Source organism: Hyperolius riggenbachi, chromosome 3 (genome assembly GCF_040937935.1).
Source record: "Hyperolius riggenbachi isolate aHypRig1 chromosome 3, aHypRig1.pri, whole genome shotgun sequence".
NCBI lineage: Eukaryota > Metazoa > Chordata > Amphibia > Anura > Hyperoliidae > Hyperolius > Hyperolius riggenbachi.
Window position 1 is genome coordinate 495,897,522 of NC_090648.1, and position 19,772 is coordinate 495,917,293.

The 19,772-nt window shown below is 46.0% G+C and overlaps 1 protein-coding gene across 1 annotated transcript in view; it reads right to left on the bottom strand.

Annotated features, from left to right (window-relative positions):
* Positions 1-712: 712 nt before the first annotated feature.
* The window catches only part of LOC137562426 (E3 ubiquitin/ISG15 ligase TRIM25-like), a 44,176-nt gene continuing 25,116 nt past the window's right edge, over positions 713-19,772 (bottom strand). Inside the window, exon 2 of the mRNA XM_068273770.1 lies at positions 713-2,310. Within this exon, the coding sequence (XP_068129871.1) occupies positions 713-2,310 (1,598 nt within the window). The remainder of the gene's footprint in view (positions 2,311-19,772) is intronic.

Consider the following 19,772-nt stretch of genomic DNA (forward strand, 5'->3'; position numbering starts at 1 on the left):
ACTGCACAGGTGCGAGTCACCTGCGCAGTACAGCAGACCCAATTGGGCATTGCTATTTCCACCCGAGCCCATTAGTAAGTTGCCATTGCGCCTGCGCTGGAGCCAGGGAAGGTAAATATTGCAGGCACTACTGCACTTGCACCACAGCTGACATCCTTGTTGGCTGTGGTTTTGGGGGAGCCAGTGCTGCCACTGTGGGACGGAGGAGGACAGGGCAGCCTCATTAAGATCCAGAGGCTTCCCTTGCCCGAGGTAAGGACCCCCCCAGTGAACCTTTTTTCATTATATGCAGCTAAAGCAGAGACTATGAAGTGATAGGGATACAGAAGGTGACATTTCTGACTCTGAGAATGTTACTTGCCTGCCTGTCATGCTGATCCTCTGCTTCAAATTCCTCCTGAGTTACTGACAGAACAAGAATGATGCAGCTGTGACTCCACTGGCTGTATGCTTGTTAGATGTGACACAAGACGGCTGTAGCAGGAATATAAGTAACTATCACTGGCATTTGTGATTCCACCTTGCATGTGCCTCTAGCTTCACATTCCTCCCATAATAAAGTTTTCAGTAAGTTAAAGTAAAAGTACAACCGAGCCCAAAAATATTGTTTTACATTTATATATCAATTTTATCCAGTGGCCACCAAAGACTATGTGCTCAGAAAAGAGAATATATTACTCAGGCCAGTAAGTTATATTGTTACATTTCATAACTATTTACAGGGCAGAATCTTCACCCAGTAGCCCTCTCTGCTATACACACATAGTGCAGCATGGAGGGGCTCAGTGAAGGTGGCAGTGAAGGTGTGCAAGTGTTTGATTGGGTCACACAGCTCATAAAAGGACAGCTGCCCCGCCTCATAATCCAGACACACCCTGACTCTGTTACTGGAGATGCTGTGAGGAATCGGGATCACTTCACTGTCATGGATCACTGTATACCGTTTTTTGTGTCTCTGCAAACACCAGGACTTGTTGTTATCACCAATCTTAGACAGATCACCTTTCCTCTCTATACTGGGATAACACATTCCAATTTTCCATGCTGCTGTTTCATTGCTCTCAGCTTCCCAGCAATGCTGCCCTGAGGAGAAACTCTGACTGCTGATTACATTATAATAATTCTGAAACCTCTCTGGTCTTACTGGGCGGTTCTGCTTTACTCCTACATAAGTTGCAGTTTTCCTGTCATCTGATATAGCTACTTCTATATGAGCTGTGTTTATATCCAGTGATATGTCTGTCATTATGTATGTTCTATAAATCCCTCCATTTACCTCAGTTATCACGTGAGACAATGTATGTAATGTCTGTGAGATCAGAGCCACATCCAGATCCCCTGCAGCCTGAAGATATTTATCACGTCCCTCTGTGTCCCCATTACCCCCCTCCTCAGTGTCACACAAGTCACCTGTGTCTAGTTCATGTAGGACAGTCAGTGGGTCAGACACGTTACACAACTTCTCAATGTCACCCATCTTCCCAGACAGCTTCTCTTTTTTTATTTCAAGTTGTTGGATAGAATGAGAAATAGAAAGTAACATCTGCTCTTCCTGCCTGGAGACCTCAGCCAGGACTTTCTTCTCCAGGTCTTCCAGCTGTCTCCTCAGCTCTCTGATCAGGGCAGTCACTCTCGCTTTCACATCTGCTGATTTTCCACAAGTGCTTCTCATGTGTTCCTGCAGCTCCTGGACTCTTTTCTCAGCCTTCTCTCTCTCTGTGGTCAGGTCCAGCAGATCATTTCTCAGCTTCTTTCTCTTCTTTTCAGAGGCCTCCTCCAGCTTCTCCACCTTGTGTCCCTGATGTTCTCCATCCAGCCTGCAGGACACACAGATACAGGCATTGTCCTCAGTGCAGTAATACTCCAGGATCTTCTTATGCACAGAGCATTTCCTGCTCCCCAGGGAAGTGGTGGGGTCAGTGATGATGTGCTCTGGTGAGTTGCTGTGGACTCTCAGGTGTTTACCACACAGGGAAACCTCACAGTGCAGACAAGTCTTAGCAGCAGGAACAGGAGAATCCACACAATGAGTACAGAAGACTCCACTCTCCTCCTGATGTGGCTGAGCAGGCTGGAAACTCTCCACAATGTTACACAGAGTTATGTTCCTGACCAGGACAGGGCGCTCCACACACTCTGCTCTGCATTCTGGGCAGGAGTAACGTCCAGCGCCCATCTGTGAGTCCAGCACACAATCAATACAGCCCCGGCAGAAGTTGTGGCCACATCTCAGTATCACGGGATCTGTATAAGTGTTCAGGCAGATGGAACAGTCCAGCAGCTCCTTCCTCACATCAGCAGAGGCCATGGCTGAGAGCGGGAGAGAGAAATGAAAGTAAATCTGATAGTCAGGAAGCAGCAGACTGAGACTCACAATGAGGGTGGGGCAGAGTCAGTGTACTGCTCAATCTGTACAAACACTGCTGAGATAAAACTGGCCATGAATGTATTGATTTTTCTGGTCCAATCTGACAGTCGACTGACCTTTAATCAATTTAGTGCAGGTTATCAAGCCAAAGTCTCACAAGACATCAGGGGAGGACTGGGACCTTTTGGCCTGGAGGGAAAACACAAACTAGAGGCCCAGTTGCACGGCAGCCCCAACCCAAATGACGTCAACACGCGCCCCACATGCTATATAACGATAGTCATGTGGTCGCCAATGCAGAAAAACTTCAAGACTACTAGAGGGACAGTATGACAGGCAAAGTATAAATGCACAGGCACCGTGGGGCACATAATACATTTTGAGGGACAACGGCCATGGTTTCCATTACGTTCATAGTTTATTATCGCACTTCACAACCACATTGGCCCAAGATTTCCCAGCATCTCAGATTGAACTACTTTCCACCCGAAATAAGTCAAATTGTTGATTGAGCATTCTTGTGGCGGTACAGATTTTCATCCGATTGGATAATAATGATTGAAGCGGTTAGTGGATCGGCCAGCCCTAAATCATTAAATGAGAGGCAGCCTGGGGGGAAATCTCCCCCCTTCCCCCCTGGCCAGTCCTCCCCTGCAAGACATACTGGAAAATCTCTGTTTGATGGGGAAGAACAGGAGCAGTGGCAGGGTATCCATGATGGGGTATGTGCGGATAAAAGGGTGCCCAGTAATGCAGTTTATACCCTCCCACCCAACATCTAGCTGGTGCACCCACATCACTGCCCTGGCACCTGCGTCCGCTGGGATCAGCAGGCGATATGTCATCTGCAGCAGTGGAAGAGGTGCTGGGAAACCTCCACGCAGAAGGCATGTGCAGCCCTCCTGTGCCCAGCGGTTTGGTGCAGCCTGTGCCACCCATCCCCCTGCCTGGTGCCCACCCGGCACCCCAATGGAGCTCCCATCCCTCTCCTAGCAGCACATCCTTCTCAGCGCAGTGGAGTAAATAGGCGCCGCCATAGGTGGCAATACAAAATATTGGGATTTGGTCACCCGCAATGCCTAATATATAGTGGGTGCTGTATCAGTGTCTGCTATATATCGGGTGCCCAAATCCCAATATTTTGTATTGGCACCTATGGCTGCACCCATTTAGTCCACTTGCTGCATGCGCCCTTTTTTCCTACCTTTAGTGTTGCTCATCATTGATTAGTACAACACTTGCAGTACAAATGATTCTAGATAGCAAAAATCTATCTAGTGAAATTCCTGGAGCTAACTACCCACACACCGCTACCAATTGGCCAATCAAAATTGGATGCATGTAAACACTAAGGTCTGGTATACTGTTAATTATGATTGGTGAATTACTGACCATTTTTACCACCACTATGTAGTATGCAGGTTTAACTACACAATCTGCTCATAGTATTCAATATTTGTTGACCCTCCTACTACATGGAGGTGGTAAAATTGGTCAGTGATTGGCCAGTTGAACATGTGTACCAGGCTTTAAGCTAGGTGATAAACGATTTCTGAATTACTGCGTTTTCGGTTGCAATTCCAGAGCAGTCCTGATTTGCCCCTTCACTGGCTTGAATGCAATCACTCCGGATAAAATCGTAAAAAAAACAACAACTCAGCCCTGACCTGTCACCTGAAGCTCAAAGTCCCAAGAACACAAACCATGCATGTGTTAGTTGGGTGCTGATACCACTGAAACTTCAGGGACACGTTGTAGCAACTCAGGGAGACACAATTTGGGTTCCAGCTATTGCTTGAGAAAACCCTCAATATTAGTTTACTTTAATAGGGATACTGTAGGGGGGTCAGGGGAAAATGAGCTGAACTTACCCGGGGCTTCTAATGGTCCCCCGCAGACATCCTGTGCCCGCGCAGCCGCTCACCGATGCTCCGGCCCCGCCTCCGGTTCACTTCTGGAATTTCTGACCTTAAAGTCAGAAAACCACTGCGCCTGCGTTGCCGTGTCCTCGATCCCGCTGATGTCATCAAGAGCGCACAGCGCAGGCCCAGTATGGTCTGTGTCTGCGCAGTACACTCCTGGTGACATCAGCGGGAGCGAGGACACGGCAACACAGGCGCAGTGGTTTTCAGACTTTAAAGTCAGAAATTCCAGAAGTGAACCGGAGGCGGGGCCGAAGCATTGGGGAGTGGCTGCGCCAACACAGGATGTCTGCGGGGCACCATTAGAAGCCCCGGGTAAGTTCAGCTAATTTTCTCCCGACCCCCTACAGTATCCCTTTAAAGAGAACCCGAGGTGTGTTTAAAGAAGGTTATCTGCATACAGAGGCTGGATCTGCCTATACAGCCCAGCCTCTGTTGCTATCCCAAACCCCACTAAGGTCCCCCTGCACTCTGCAATCCCTCATAAATCACAGCCATGCTGTGAGGCTGTGTTTACATCTGTAGTGTCAGTCTCAGCTGCTCCCCCGCCTCCTGCATAGCTCCGGTCCCTGCCCCCGTCCCTTCCCTCCAATCAGCATGGAGGGAAAGGATGCAGGCGGGGACTGGAGTTCTGCAGGAGGCAGGGAGAGCAGCAGACTGACACTATAGAGATAAACACAGCCAGCTCTGACAAGCTGTTTGTCAGCAGCGTGGCTGTGATTTATGAGGGATTGCAGAGTGCAGGGGGACCTTAGGGGGGTTTGGGATAGCAATAGAGGCTGGGCTGTATAGGCAGATCCAGCCTCTGTATGCAGATAATATTCTTCAAACCCACCTCGGGTTCTCTTTAAGGCACTTCAGCATGAGTTCTTATAGGTAACAGTTCTCCAATCACAGCACCCTCACCAGCACAACTCATTGTGATTGGCTGAATAGTGTGGGTGTCAGAGCCGGTCTTTGGGGGTGGCAAGTGGGGCAATCACCCCAGGCCCCGCGCCTGAAGAGGTCCCGCACTCTCTGCAGCGGTGGGGAGAGCGGGCAAAGTAGTTAAAAACTCACGTTTCTTCCTCCGACGCTCACAGCTTCCATCTCTTTCCTGTCCCGGCATCTGTGTATTGGTAACAGCGCCCCCTGTGGTGACATGCGGTCACGTCATCCCAGGGGGCGCTGGCGCTGTTAGCAATACACAGATGCCGGGACAGGAAAGAGATGGAAGCTGTGAGCATCGGAGGAAGAAACGTGAGTTTTTAACTACTTTGCCCGCTCTCCCCACCGCTGCAGCCACCTTCCCAGAATCCCATCTAACATGTACTGCAGGCTGGCACCTATCTAATCTATACTGCGAGGCACCTATCTGGCAAAACGTGTGTGTACGTGTGTGCGTGCGTGCGCCCCACATATGACACTCGCCCCAGTTTACTACAACCTATTGGAAACCTAGCAGTTCGGGAGGATGTCACCCACCTAATCATATTAGCTGAATTTCCCTATGAGATTTCCTGCTGGGTCCCCTGATCTGCCACAGTCATAATAACATTATGGTCTATGGGGGAGCCCAAGTCAGGTGCAGATCAGGCGCAGAGATGACCTGATCCATACATACCTGTGTACAGGCTTAGCAGGGGGGGGGGGGGGGGGGGGGGGGCAAACTAATCAGCATGAGAGCCAACAAGTGACTTTTGTGCTGTGATAAAGGGCATACAGCCAGATAGCAGCTTCCATACTTCTATATCTGAAACTTTTTAAAGGAACTCATTTACATCTAAAGTTTTGTACACATATCCAATTTTGATTGGCGACTTTTACCTCTTCCATGAAGTATGAAAGCTCAATACATGGAGGTGGTAAAATTGGCAAATCACAATTGGATGTGTGTATGCACCTGTTTTATCAAACATTTATCACACTCGGTAAATATTTAGTGAAAAAAACAAACAAAAAAAAAAATTCAAATTTTTCACCCAAAAAAGAGTTACTGCACATGTTATTATGAATAGAGCCCAATGGGCTCTATTCACAAAACCATGCGCGGTAACTTTTTTGGGTGAAAAATTACCTCCAGTGATAATTCACTAAAAATAGTGAAAATAGTGAGTATTCACTAAAAATGTACCAAGTGTGATAAATGTTTGATAAAAGTGCGGTAAAACGGGTGATAAAACTGTCAGTAATATGTACGGAAATAAAGCTTTTTTGACCACTGTAGGGCAGCCCATATACTTGCCGCCCATTACACACACAGCCAACCCAGGAAAGCCAGTCACATTTAAAGTGGGACCTCAACTCTTGCACAGAACAGAAGGAAAACATATACAGGGAGTGCAGAATTATTAGGCAAATGAGTATTTTGACCACATCATCCTCTTTATGCTTGTGGTCTTACTCCAAGCTGTATAGGCTCGAAAGCCTACTACCAATTAAGCATATTAGGTGATGTGCGTCTCTGTAATGAGAAGGGGTGTGGTCTAATGACAACACCCTATATCAGGTGTGCATAATTATTCGGCAACTTCCTTTCCTTTGGCAAAATGGGTCAAAAGAAGGACTTGACAGGCTCAGAAAAGTCAAAAATAGTGAGATATCATGCAAAGGGATGCAGCACTCTTAAAATTGCAAAGCTTTTGAAGCGTGATCATCGAACAATCAAGCGTTTCATTCAAAATAGTCAACAGGGTCGCAAGAAGCGTGTGGAAAAAGCAAGGCGCAAGATAACTGCCCATGAACTGAGAAAAGTCAAGCGTGCAGCTGCCAAGATGCCACTTGCCACCAGTTTGGCCATATTTCAGAGCTGCAACATCACTGGAGTGTCCAAAAGCATTAGGTGTGCAATACTCAGAGACATGGCAAAGGTAAGAAAGGCTGAAAGACGACCACCACTGAACAAGACACACAAGCCGAAACGTCAAGACTGGGCCAAGAAATATCTCAAGACTGATTTTTCTAAGGTTTTATGGACTGATGAAATGAGAGTGAGTCTTGATGGGCCAGATGGATGGGCCCGTGGCTGGATTGGTAAAGGGCAGAGAGCTCCAGTCCGACTCAGACGCCAGCAAGGTGGAGGTGGAGTACTGGTTTGGGCTGGCATCATCAAATATGAGCTTGTGGGGCCTTTTCGGGTTGAGGATGGAGTCAAGCTCAACTCCCAGTCCTACTGCCAGTTTCTGGAAGACACCTTCTTCAAGCAGTGGTACAGGAAGAAGTCTGCATCCTTCAAGAAAAACATGATTTTCATGCAGGACAATGCTCCATCACACGCGTCCAAGTACTCCACAGCGTGGCTGGCAAGAAAGGGTATAAAAGAAGAAAAACTAATGACATGGCCTCCTTGTTCACCTGATCTGAACCCCATTGAGAACCCGTGGTCCATCATAAAATGTGAGATTTACAAGGAGGGAAACCAGTACACCTCTCTGAACAGTGTCTGGGAGGCTGTGGTTGCTGCTGCACGCAATGTTGATGGTGAACAGATCAAAACACTGACAGAATCCATGGATGGCAGGCTTTTGAGTGTCCTTGCAAAAAAAGGTGGCTATATTGGTTACTGATTTGTTTTTGTTTTGTTTTTGAATGTCAGAAATGTATATTTGTGAATGTTGAGATGTTATATTGGTTTCACTGGTAAAAAATAGATAATTGAAATGGGTATATATTTGTTTTTTGTTAAGTTGCCTAATAATTATGCACAGTAATAGTCACCTGCACACACAGATATCCCCCTAAAATAGCTAAAACTAAAAACAAACTAAAAACTACTTTCAAAAATATTCAGCGTTGATATTAATGATTTTTGGGTTCATTGAGAACATGGTTGTTGTTCAATAAAATTATTCCTCAAAAATACCACTTGCCTAATAATAATGCACTCCCTGTAGAAATGCACCCTATATATGTATATACTTTAGCCTGTCTAATTCCCCCTCATCTGTAAACAATCACAACTGTAATTTGAGCTCTCAGCTGTGCCAGCTGGCTGCCTCACCAAAGCAACTAATGTGTAAACACAGGATATTAACCCCATGCCTGCTTCCATAAAAGCAGGAAGTACATACACTGGAGATTTTTTGCTGGATTTGTATCAGCTGTAACAAAGAAATGTTTTTCTTTAAAGGTAATTATGCTGTTGCTTATCTTTTAGAGCAGAGATGAATTTCCTCCTCAGCATCTATTAAATCATGTAAAAGACTGTACGAGGTGTGAAAGTGCGCCTTGAGATTAGACACACTCGTCTTTTCTGCCTTCTATGTAACATTGATATAAACTCGAGCAAAGAAAGCCCAAAAGGCTCCATCCTGAAGGCCAACAGCAGAGAAGTGATAATTATCACCTACCATTTGTAGGTGATAAAAAAATCCTTAATTAACACCAACTTTCCAATTGAGAATCTCAAATTGGAGATACATTTTGAGGTAATTACCACACTTTTACCTCATGAGGTAATTTAGGGAGAAAAAAAATTGTGAATTTGAAAATGGAGATATTTTGGTCAGTGTTTATCACTACCTAATTTAGCTCATGTGGTAACTTGAGAATAGAGCCCATAGAGTTGGTAAAACTGGCCAATCACAATTGGATGTGTGTATGCACCTTAAACCCGCATAATGCCAAAGACTAATCAGTGTAGCTCCATCTCTCACCTTTCAGCTATCCTGGAAGTCAACACAGACTGGCTGTAGGAGAGTGATGGGTCTGCTGGGGTTTGTAGTGCACACTGCTGCAGCTGAGAGAAGAACTGGAAGTGTGCTCAGCTCAAACATCCCAACTCCTTGTGATGGGAAAGGGGAAAACACATGCCACACCTGAGGGGGTGTGGCTAACATTCATTATTCAATGCAGAGCATGCCACGCCTGAGGGGGTGTGGCTAACATCAATATTCAATGCAGAGCATGCCGTGCCTGTGGAGTGTGGTTAACATTTATTATTCAATAGCAGAGCATGCCATCTCCAAGGGGGTGGGGCTAATATTCATTATTCAATTGCAGGGATGGTCAGTGAGATGCAAATCATTCAGAGGCAAAGCAGGTAATTATAAGCGCATTAACCCTCCTGGCGGTTTGCTAAAAAATCGCCAGGGGGCAGCAAATCTTTTTTTTTTTTAATTTTTTTTTTTTTTCATGTAGCGAGACAAAGTCTCGCTACATGATAGCCGCTGCTCAGCGGCATCCCCCCAGCCCCTCCGATCGCCGCCGGCGATCGGGAGATCCCGTTCAAAGAACGGGATCTCCTGGAGGGCTTCCCCCGTCGCCATGGCGACGGGGCGGGATGACGTCACCGACGTCGTGACGTCAAAGGGGATTCCTATCCACCCCATAGAGCTGCCTGGCACTGATTGGCCAGGCAGCGCACGGGGTCTGGGGGGGGGGTGGCTGCGGCGCGACGGATAGAGGCAGATCGGCGGGTAGCGGCGGCGATCGGGCACTGCACGCAGCTAGCAAAGTGCTAGCTGCGTGCAGCAAAAAAAAAAATTATGCAAATCGGCCCAGCGGGGCCTGAGCGGTGCCTTCCGGCGGCATAGCCCGAGCTCAGCTCGGGCTTACCGCCAGGAAGGTTAAGGCCTCTTTTCCATGGACTGTTTATAGGCTGTGAAAATGCCTCTCAAACTCTCACAACTGCTCACTGCTGCCTGGTAACTGCTCACTGCAGCCTGGTAACTGATTGCCGAGCACACAGCTCAACAGTCTGTGGAAAAAGAGGTCTTAGGGCCTGTACACACTGCTGCGCTTGCGCTGCGTTTTTAAAATCGCAAGGTCTTTTGAAAAAGAATGAAAATCGTCATGACTTGTACACACTGGTGCGATGCGTTTTTAGAAAAACGCAATCGCAGTGCCTGCTGCGCTTTAAGCGCAGCGCATGAAAAACGCATTAAAAACGCATGCGCTTGCGTTTTGCCTGCGTTTTTCAGAAGTCAGTATCCCAGAAGACTCTGCAATCTCCTGATTCCTGTTGAAATGTAAACTAGAAAAAAAACAAAGGTTTCTTTAGCCAATCAGCCAAACGCAAACGCACAAAAAACGCAGGCAAAAGCGCATGCGTTTTTAAAACTACATGCACTTTAAAAACGCATGCGCTTGCGATTTTGCTTGCGTTTTTCAGTGTGTACAGGCCCTTATGCAGCTTGAAAATGGACCAATCATATTCCTCAGCAACTGCATTTCAATGGTTTAGACTGCATACACTTGGGCCTCTTTTCCATGGACAGGTGAACTGTGTGCTCAGCAAGCAGTTACTAGAGATGGGAAGTTCGGATCTTTTTAATGATCCGGATGATTCGAATCGGATCATTGATCCGAATCTCGGATCATTTTATTACCGAAGCATTCGGGGGTGAAATGAATAGCAGGACAGGTCTTTCCCTGCTGTGGACAGGAGAAGGGGAGGGGGGTGGACACACAAAGAAGGGGAGAAGATGGACAGAGGGCAGGGAGTGGACAGAGAAGGGAGGAGGGACGAGCAGAGAGCAGAAATGTTTGCACACAATACCCACATGCTGCAATCATTATGCTTCACATGTATTTCACCTATATGTTCATATGTACACTTTGAATGCAAACGTTGCACAGTGAAAGAAAGCATTCCCAGAAGTAAAGTGCCGCTGTTTAGAGCGAGTGCAGGAGGATCATATTACGCTGCAATCACAGTGCCTGCAAAGTTACTGAGCTGTGCTGAGCTGAGCCAAAAGCTTCCAATGTGTTCACTGTGCACAACTATGGAACAGACAGGCAGCCTATAATGGGCAGCACGTTATAGCCAGTATGTGTGCTCTACACATATCTGGCAGTGGCACCCATGTCCCCTCTCTCTCATCTACCTGTCTCCCTGCAAGGCTGGCTCCCCTCTAACAGAGCGATCCATCTCAGCTCTGCTTCCAGGACCCTGCTGCCCGCTGAGAGGGGCGTTCCGAATCACTCATTTTGATGATTCGACTCACAAAATAGATTTGGATCAAAGATCCGAATCGTTCATGATCCGGACAACACTAGCAGTTACCAGGCAGCAGTGAGCAGTTACCAGGCAGCAGTGAGCAGTTACCAGGCAGCAGTGAGCAGGTGTGAGAGTTTGAGAGGCATTTCACTGCCTATCAACTGTCCGCAAACACAAGCATTTTGTGCGGATTTTTTCTAGTGTCTCCCGGCGCTTACCTGTGCGTTTGAAAATCGCCTGCGCTTGAAAAAAGGCCAAAAACGCCTGAGATGTGAACAAACCCTTAGGCCTCTTTTCCATGGGCTGTTGAGCTGTGTGCTCAGCAAGCAGTTACCAGGCAGCAGTGAGCAGTTACCAGGCAGAAACAAGCAGTTACCAGCAGGAGTGTAACTAGAAATCACTGGGCCCCCCTGCGAAACTTTGGATGGGGCCCCCTCCCCCCTCACTTTCTGCACAGGTAAACTGAGAAGTGAGAACCAATCTATATATATAATAGGCTAAGTGCCTCAACCTTCGAGCAAGAAGAAGAAGTAGCGCCCTGCCCCCAGGGCGTGCCTCAACCTTCAAGCAAGAAGAAGTACTTTGCATGAGAAAATTTATGCGTGCTCAAACACCAAGTTTAAGGCTTCTTTTCCACGGACTGTTGAGCTGTGTGCTCAGCAAGCAGTTACCAGGCAGCAGTAAGCAGTTACCAGGCAGCAGTAAGCAGTTACCAGGCAGCAGTAAGCAGTTACCAGGCAGCAGCAAGCAGTTACCAGGCAGCAGCAAGCTGTTACCAGGCAGCAGCAAGCTGTTACCAGGCAGTAGTGAGCAGTTGTAAGAGTTTGAGAGGCATTTTACTGCCTATCAACTGTTCGTGGAAAAGAGGCCTACCCTAGCAAGTCTGGCTTTGCAAATGTGGCCTAATTGGCTATTCATGAGGCAAACTATGCAGGGTCAAAAAACCAATACCGCAAAGCGGTCGCCCTGCTACATGCCAGTGATGAGTGAAAATGCAAAAATTTGTTTCGACAAATTTTTACAGAATTTTCGCCTAATGTCGTTTTGACAGGCAAATTTTCCATTTTTCGCGTTAATTTTCGCTTAATGCCAGTCATTTTCGCGTTACTTGCGTATTATTGCGGACATTTTCCGCATAAGGGCATTAGCGTCCGCATTCAGAGAAGTTTCTTGCGCATTATTGTGGACCAGGCATGGTCGGAAGAACCCATTTCCGTTTCCGGGACAATTCCACATTCCGTCATACCGAAATTCCGCTACTGTTTCATTCCGATGGTATCTCTGACCTATTCCGCGGAATTCCGACGTATACGGAATTCCGTCTGAAAAATTTTAAAATCTCCCTCTCCCTCCATCCACTTATATCATCAAGTAGGGAATTGCAGATTTTCAAAACAGCTTATATACCATAGCTGGGATTTGAACCCAGGACGCAGTGTGTAGTAGGTAGCTGTCTTACCCTCTAGACCATGAACCACACTACATGCTAAAGCTGGCCTAGCATAAAGCATACTACCATTATGATCAATTCGATAGAAAAAGTAGCATGATTAAGGATTTGTACTTTTTGAAAAGCATACTTATATACCATAGTTGGGATTTGAACCCAGGACGCAGTGTGTAGTAGGTATCTGTCTTACCCTTTAGACCATGAAGCACACTACATGCTAAAGCTGGCCTAGCATAAACCATACTACCATTATGTTCAATTCGATAGAAAAAGTAGCATGATTAAGGATTTGTACTTTTTGAAAAGCATGCTTATATACCATAGCTGGAATTTGAACCCAGGACGCAGTGTGTAGTAGGTATCTGTCTTACCCTCTAGACCATGAAGCACACTACATGCTAAAGCTGGCCTAGCATAAACCATACTACCATTATGATCAATTCGATAGAAAAAGTAGCATGATTAAGGATTTGTACTTTTTGAAAAGCATGCTTATATACCATAGCTGGGATTTGAACCCAGGACGCAGTGTGTAGTAGGTAGCTGTCTTACCCTCTAGACCATGAACCACACTACATGGTAGTAGGTATCTGTCTTACCCCCTAGACCATCAACCACACTCAGGGCCAGGCCGAGGCAGAGGCTGGAGAGGCTCCAGCCTCAGGGCGCAGTGTAGGAGGGGGTGCACAATTCATTCAGCTGTCATTCCCAATTGTGTTTGAAGCAGAAAGAAATAAGAAAAGGTGATACATGGCAGCGACTGCAAGCCAGATAAGTAGAGATTAAGGTGTTGAGGGGGGTTGGGGGCCCTGGGGCACCTCTTAGTGTAATAGCAATCAGTGTGTGACGGCTGGGATGGGGGGGCGCACTTTGCTGTCTCAGCCTTGGGTGCTGAAGGACCTTGTCCCACCTCTACATGCTAAAGCTGGCCTAGCATGTACCATACTACCATTATGATCAATTCAATAGATATGCTATGGTATATAAGCATGCTTTTCAAAAAGTACAAATCCTTAATCATTCTACTTTTTCTATCGAATTGATCATAATGGTAGTATGGTTTATGCTAGGCCAGCTTTAGCATGTAGTGTGCTTCATGGTCTAGAGGGTAAGACAGATACCTACTACACACTGTGTCCTGGGTTCAAATCCCAGCTATGGTATATAAGCTGTTTTGAAAATCTGCAATTCCCTACTTGATGATATAAGCGGATGGATGGATGGAGGAGAGAGAGAGAGTCCGTCGGAATTATAAAATTTCCGCGGAATTCCGTTTGAGAGGTATAGGAATTCCGTTTTGACCGCCGGAATCGGAATTAGTCTAATTCCGGCCGGAATCACGGAATTAAAAATTCCGCTGAATTTTCCGACCATGCCTATATGCGGACATTTTTCCGTATAAACGTCCGCATAGACTGAATTTCCATGCGGATAATTGTGGACATTTTTCTGCATAAGGGCATAAGCATCCGCATAAAATGAATTTTCGATGCTGGTCGAAAACGAAAATATTTCTGAGTTAAACTTGGTGTTTGAGCACGCATAATTTTTCTCATGGAAAGCATTTTTTGCAGTTGTATCCTTTGGAGGCAGGTTGTGAATGGCTTGCTCCGGTGGTGTGATCCCTGCAGGGAGTTGTCTGCGCCTGTCCCCCCCCCCCCTCTGGAGTGTTGTATGTGAGCCAGCCCTGAACTCTAAAGCTCGGGGTGACCCATGCTTCACTCCTTTCTCATGTGGGGGGCCCAAGTTAGTGCGCATGAAGCAGAACGCAATGGACGTTAAAGTAAGTGCCTGTTTTTAATATTGGGAGGTGGGTGCGGACGGCTCTCCCTGGCGCTGGCCATGCTTGGGTTTGTCGCCTGCGGCACCTATGCTATGGTTCCCAGGCAGTGAGAGAGCCTGGGACCCCGTGGTTCCCCCGGGTTGTATAAAAAGGGCGTATTGGGAAGCCTCCCCGTGGCGCTCCTGGATAGTACTAATGTAGCATGAACTAATTCTCGCAGGGCGACCGCTTTGTGGTATTAGTTTTTTGACCCTGCATAGTTTGGCATGCGAAAGCAAATGCATATTTGCATGAGCATTGCCTCATGAATAGCCAATTAGGCCAGATTTGGAAAGCCAGACTTGCTAGGGTTAAACTTGGTGTTTGAGCACGCATACATTTTCTAATGGAAAGTCTAAAGGTGGGTACACACATCAGATAAAAGTCTTTGGAAAATGAAAGATCACAGACCAATGTTACCCCCTTCTATGTAGTATGAGAGCCATACCTACACAGTCTATTCTATTGAGCTGAACTCCCCATCAGATAAAAATGTTTGCAAGATGCTGCACACAAAGATGCTGTACACATGCAACACATCAGTATCTGCAAAAGATCTGTTCCTGCAAAAAAATCAGTTTCTGCAAAATGCATTCATAGTCTATGATATCTGCAGATCTCATGCTGGGCATACACGGTATGTTTTCTACCATGTAATTGAGCCGCTGATGGCTCGATGGATAATTTCCGACGTGTCCGATACCCCGCCGGATCGATTCTGCGCTCAATACCGGCGGGCAGGACAAAAGAACAAACGAGTGGAAAATAAGCAAGCGCTCGCGGGGACGAGCGGGAATCGATCCGGGCGCCCGCGGGGACGAGTGAGAATCGAGCCAGCGGCTCGATTACACGGTAGAAAACGTACCATGTATGCCCAGCATAATACACACCTTGTTTGACGGACATTCATCTGCAGATCAGACAATCATCTGCAGATCCAAAGATCCATCCTGGTTGATCTGATCTGCAGATGATTGTCCGTTAAACAAGGTGTGTATGAGATCTGCAGATATAGACTATGAATGTATTTTGTAGGTACTGATCTTTTGCAGGAACTGATCTTTTGCAGATAATGATCTTTTGAATGTGTACAGCATCTGTGTGTGCAGCATCTTGCAAAGATTTCTATCTGATGAGGAGTTCAGCTCAATAGAATAGACTGTGTAGAGTATGGCTCTCATACTACATGGAAGGGGGTAAAATTGGTCTGTGATCTTTGATTTTCCAAAGACTTTTATCTGATGTGTGTACCCACCTTTATTCTTCTTGCTTCAAGGTTGAGGCACGTACTCTATTAGATAAATAGAAGATGCGGCGTATGCTACGACGCGGGTCGGCTAGTGTTATTTAATTGACTAGTGCGCACTTGAATGTGTTTTCCCCCTGCAGATAGAAACAGACAGCAGTGAGGCGCAGGCATTTTCTCTATGGCAGGGAACACACTTATTCACACCTGAGCGTTTTGCCAGCAATTTCTGCAAAACGCTCAAACGCTAATGCTTTTGAAAGCGCTTGTGTAATAAAACCCTATGGGCCCATTCTTACTTGGGCGATTTGCGCTTATTACCGCAAATCGTCCAAAATCGTGAAGCGCAAACGCGTAGCCTGCACCATTTTCAGGCAAAAATGTCCATGGAAAAGAGGCCTTAAAGTGGACCCAAATTAAGAATACAAGATTTCAGAAATAAAATCTATTTTTTAAATTATAATAATAATAAGTAGCAGCCTTTTTTTCAGCTGCATGATGACAAATATAAAATATTTTACATTTATTGGAGGAACCCCTCCCTTCCTTTCATATTGCCGGCACAGAATCCGGCAAACTGGTGGAGTAGGTGGTGTCCAGCAAAGGAGGAATTGCTAATGGCTGCCCCCAGTATAACCCTAGTTATAGAAAGAGAAGGGTGAAAAGCAGGCACTGAAATGCTCAAAGGCTTGAAGGAGTGTTTATTTACCTTTGTATGTGTCAGAGTGGTGCAACTAAATATTTTGAATTAAAAAAATGTTTGATTTGGGTCCACTTTAATATTCTCTATAAACAGGAAGTGCCAGCTAACCCGGAAAAACTTCACATTTAAATTGTCAGGGGAAAAAATGCCCACGAAATCGCTGGCAAAAGTGCTTTTTTCCTATACCTCCCACTATCGCAAAATCGTCCATAAATGGTCCATGCAACGCTTTTCTGATCGGAATGCCCTAATCTGAACTAGCGCATAGGAAAGCATGGTGTAAGCGCTTTCAGGGCGATTTTGAAAACTCGCCAGCGCTTCAAAAAAATGAAAAAGCACCTCTAGTGTGAACAAGCCCTAAAAGATGCTTTTGCTCTAGCTATACTTAGGCCAGGAACCAACCAGGAGCGCTTTTCTGAGCGTTTTGTGATTTGAACTCTTGCTAATGTAATACTATGGGTGGTATCCCACTTGAGGGATGTGATTTTATAACAATCCCCCATAGCATTACATTAGCAAGAGCTTTTCAAATCACTAGTGATTAGAAATCGCTCCTAGTGGGTTTCTGGCCTTAGGTCCCATTCACACTAGAGCGTTTTGCCGGCAATTAACGCAAATGGCCAAACGCTTAGCCTGCACCATTTTCAGGCGATTTCCCGGCGATCATGTTTCAGTGCTATAGAATGTCTGAATGGGGCCTTAGATCTCTGTCCTTGCGGAGCTCCTGCTCCACTCTCCGCCCACCACACCTACCATGCCCACCCACTCTCCGCCCACCACACCTATCACGCCCACCCACGCCAGCACCATGGAGCACCCACAGCAACATGATCAGTTCATTAGCAAGCCCTTTTCAAATCAAAAGCGCTTAACCCCCCTGGCGGTATGACCTTTTTTTTTTTTTTTTTTTTAGCATGTAGCTAGCCTAGCGCTAGCTACATGCTTCCCCCCCTCCCTGCGGCGTCTCCCCGTATGCCCCGATCGCCGCCAGCGCCGCTTGCCCATAAGGAAATCCCGTTCTGAACGGGATTTCCTTGAGGGCTTCCCCCGTCGCCATGGCGACGAACGGAGTGACGTCATCGATGTCATGGACGTCGTGATATCACAGGGAGTCCCGATCCACCCCATAGCGCAGCCTGGCGCCGATTGGCGCCGAGTGGCTGTTTCCATGGAAACACCACTTCAACCTGCCGACGCCTATTGGCATTAGGCAGTCGTTAAGGGGTTAAAAGATACCCGAGTTGACATGTGAGATAGACATGTTACATGTGACATGATGAGAGAGACATGTGTATGTACAGTGTCAAGCACACTAATAACTATGCTGTGTTCCTTTTTTCCTTTCTCTGCCTGAAAGAGTTAAACATCTGGTATGTAAGTGGCAGTTCCTGTCTGAGTCAGGACTGGGTCAGACTACAGTATGATCCTCACTAATAAGACATTACAACTATAAAACACTTTCCTAGCAGAAAATGGCTTCTGAGAGCAGGAAAGAGATAAAAAGGGTCATTAGTTCATAGCTTTTTAGCTCTGGCATACTTCAATGATTGTGTCATTGTGCAAAACAATAAACAGTAAAAACAAGTAGATTTGAATGTAAAATAAAACCGTGCAATATCTGAAGTCATTTTAGGAGGAGGATAGATACAATTGATTATTTCATTAGTTTATTTTCACCTCGGTTGTCCTTTAAGGTCCTGAGGGGCAGCTGGTGGTCCCAGCAGCACGTATCCTCTCTATAGCTTTCCTGGAAGAGCCTTCACACTCCGTTCACCTTTCTGGTACTGTCATTTGAAGGTACCTACCTGGGTGTTTTATGTTCATACAGGTTAGTTTCTCTTTTGCACGCTGTGGTTTCTGCTGCTGGGTTTGTTAGGCATTTCCACCATCCCTTTCTCTGCCAGTAATAAGCAGCACGGGCACTTTATTGGGGTGATCGTTATAGCCCATATCTTTGCACTTTACTCTTACCCCTGAGATTACAGATTCATATATTTATATTGTATAAATACAATTGGATACGTATTCTGCTTTTACCTGGTGCAATATTTTGCACTATTACTTATTATGGACCCCACTGTACATACAGTATATTTTAATTGTTTTTTTAACCTAGTTGACAATAAAATGAATTATTTAGTGACCTTTGGTCTGGTGCGGCTTTATAACTACTTTCTTGAGGTTGTGTAATATGCATAGATTATTCTGCGCATTCCATGGTTATGATTTATACTTTGGTACAAATTGTTGCTGCTTGCCCTTTAAAGGATACCCGAGGTGACATGTGACATGATGAGATGATAGACATGTCTATGTACAGTGACAAGCATACTAAGAACTATGCTGTGTTCCTTTTTATTCTTTTTTTGCCTGAAAGAGTTAAATATCTGGTATGTAAGTGATGGTTTCTGTGTGGGTTGGAACTGGGTCGGACTACAGCGTAACCCTCACTGATAAGGAATTACAATGATAAACCACTTTCCTGGCAGAAAAAGGCTTCTGAGAGCAGGAAAGTGATAAGAAGGATCAATATTTCATAGATTTTAGCTCTGGCATACTTCAATGCATGTGTGATTGAACAGAAACAATGAAACAGCAAAAACTTAAAAAGTGGATTTAAATATAAAATAAACCTGTGAGATAGCTAAAATAGGTCATTTTTAGGAGGAGGATAAATACAATTGTTTTTCTCATTAGTATATTTTCACCTCAGGTGTCCTTTAATTGTGCTGAAAACATATTTGACATGGACAATCACATCCATACAAGTATGAGGTACTCCCTGCTGGGCATGCCTGAATAAGGTTAACGCATGTCAAGTAGAACAAAGATGCACATGCATGACTTTTTCCCTCCATGCACAAGCACTTCATTCTACTGGGCATGCAGGGACCTTACTTGCACATGCCCAGTACAGAGAATCCCATAATGAACCAGGACTGCAGCTACAAGAAGCAGCTGGTCCTGGGCTGCAGTGGAGGGCTCAAGGTGAGTCTGGAAATCGCGTATGTGTCATTAAGCCGCTGGTGGGCTGGGCGCAGGGTGAGCGGAATGATGTTTCCCCCCCCCCCCCCCCCTCCATACTATCCCTCCTCCGGGACATCGCAACTCGGAGGGTGTAATCAGGGAGTTATCCGGGGTCCGGCTGTCCCTGAATTACCCTTACACGCCCCGTGCAGTATAACATCACTGCTATGGCAATACCTAGAAACAACCTGATGTGCTGGAAATCCTCTTGACTATCCAGAATCATCCCACCACTTAGGTCAGTGTGTATCAATCTTTTATTCCTCCCAGGTTTGCTTTAGAAGGGACTCAGATCAAATTAAAAAAAAAAAGATA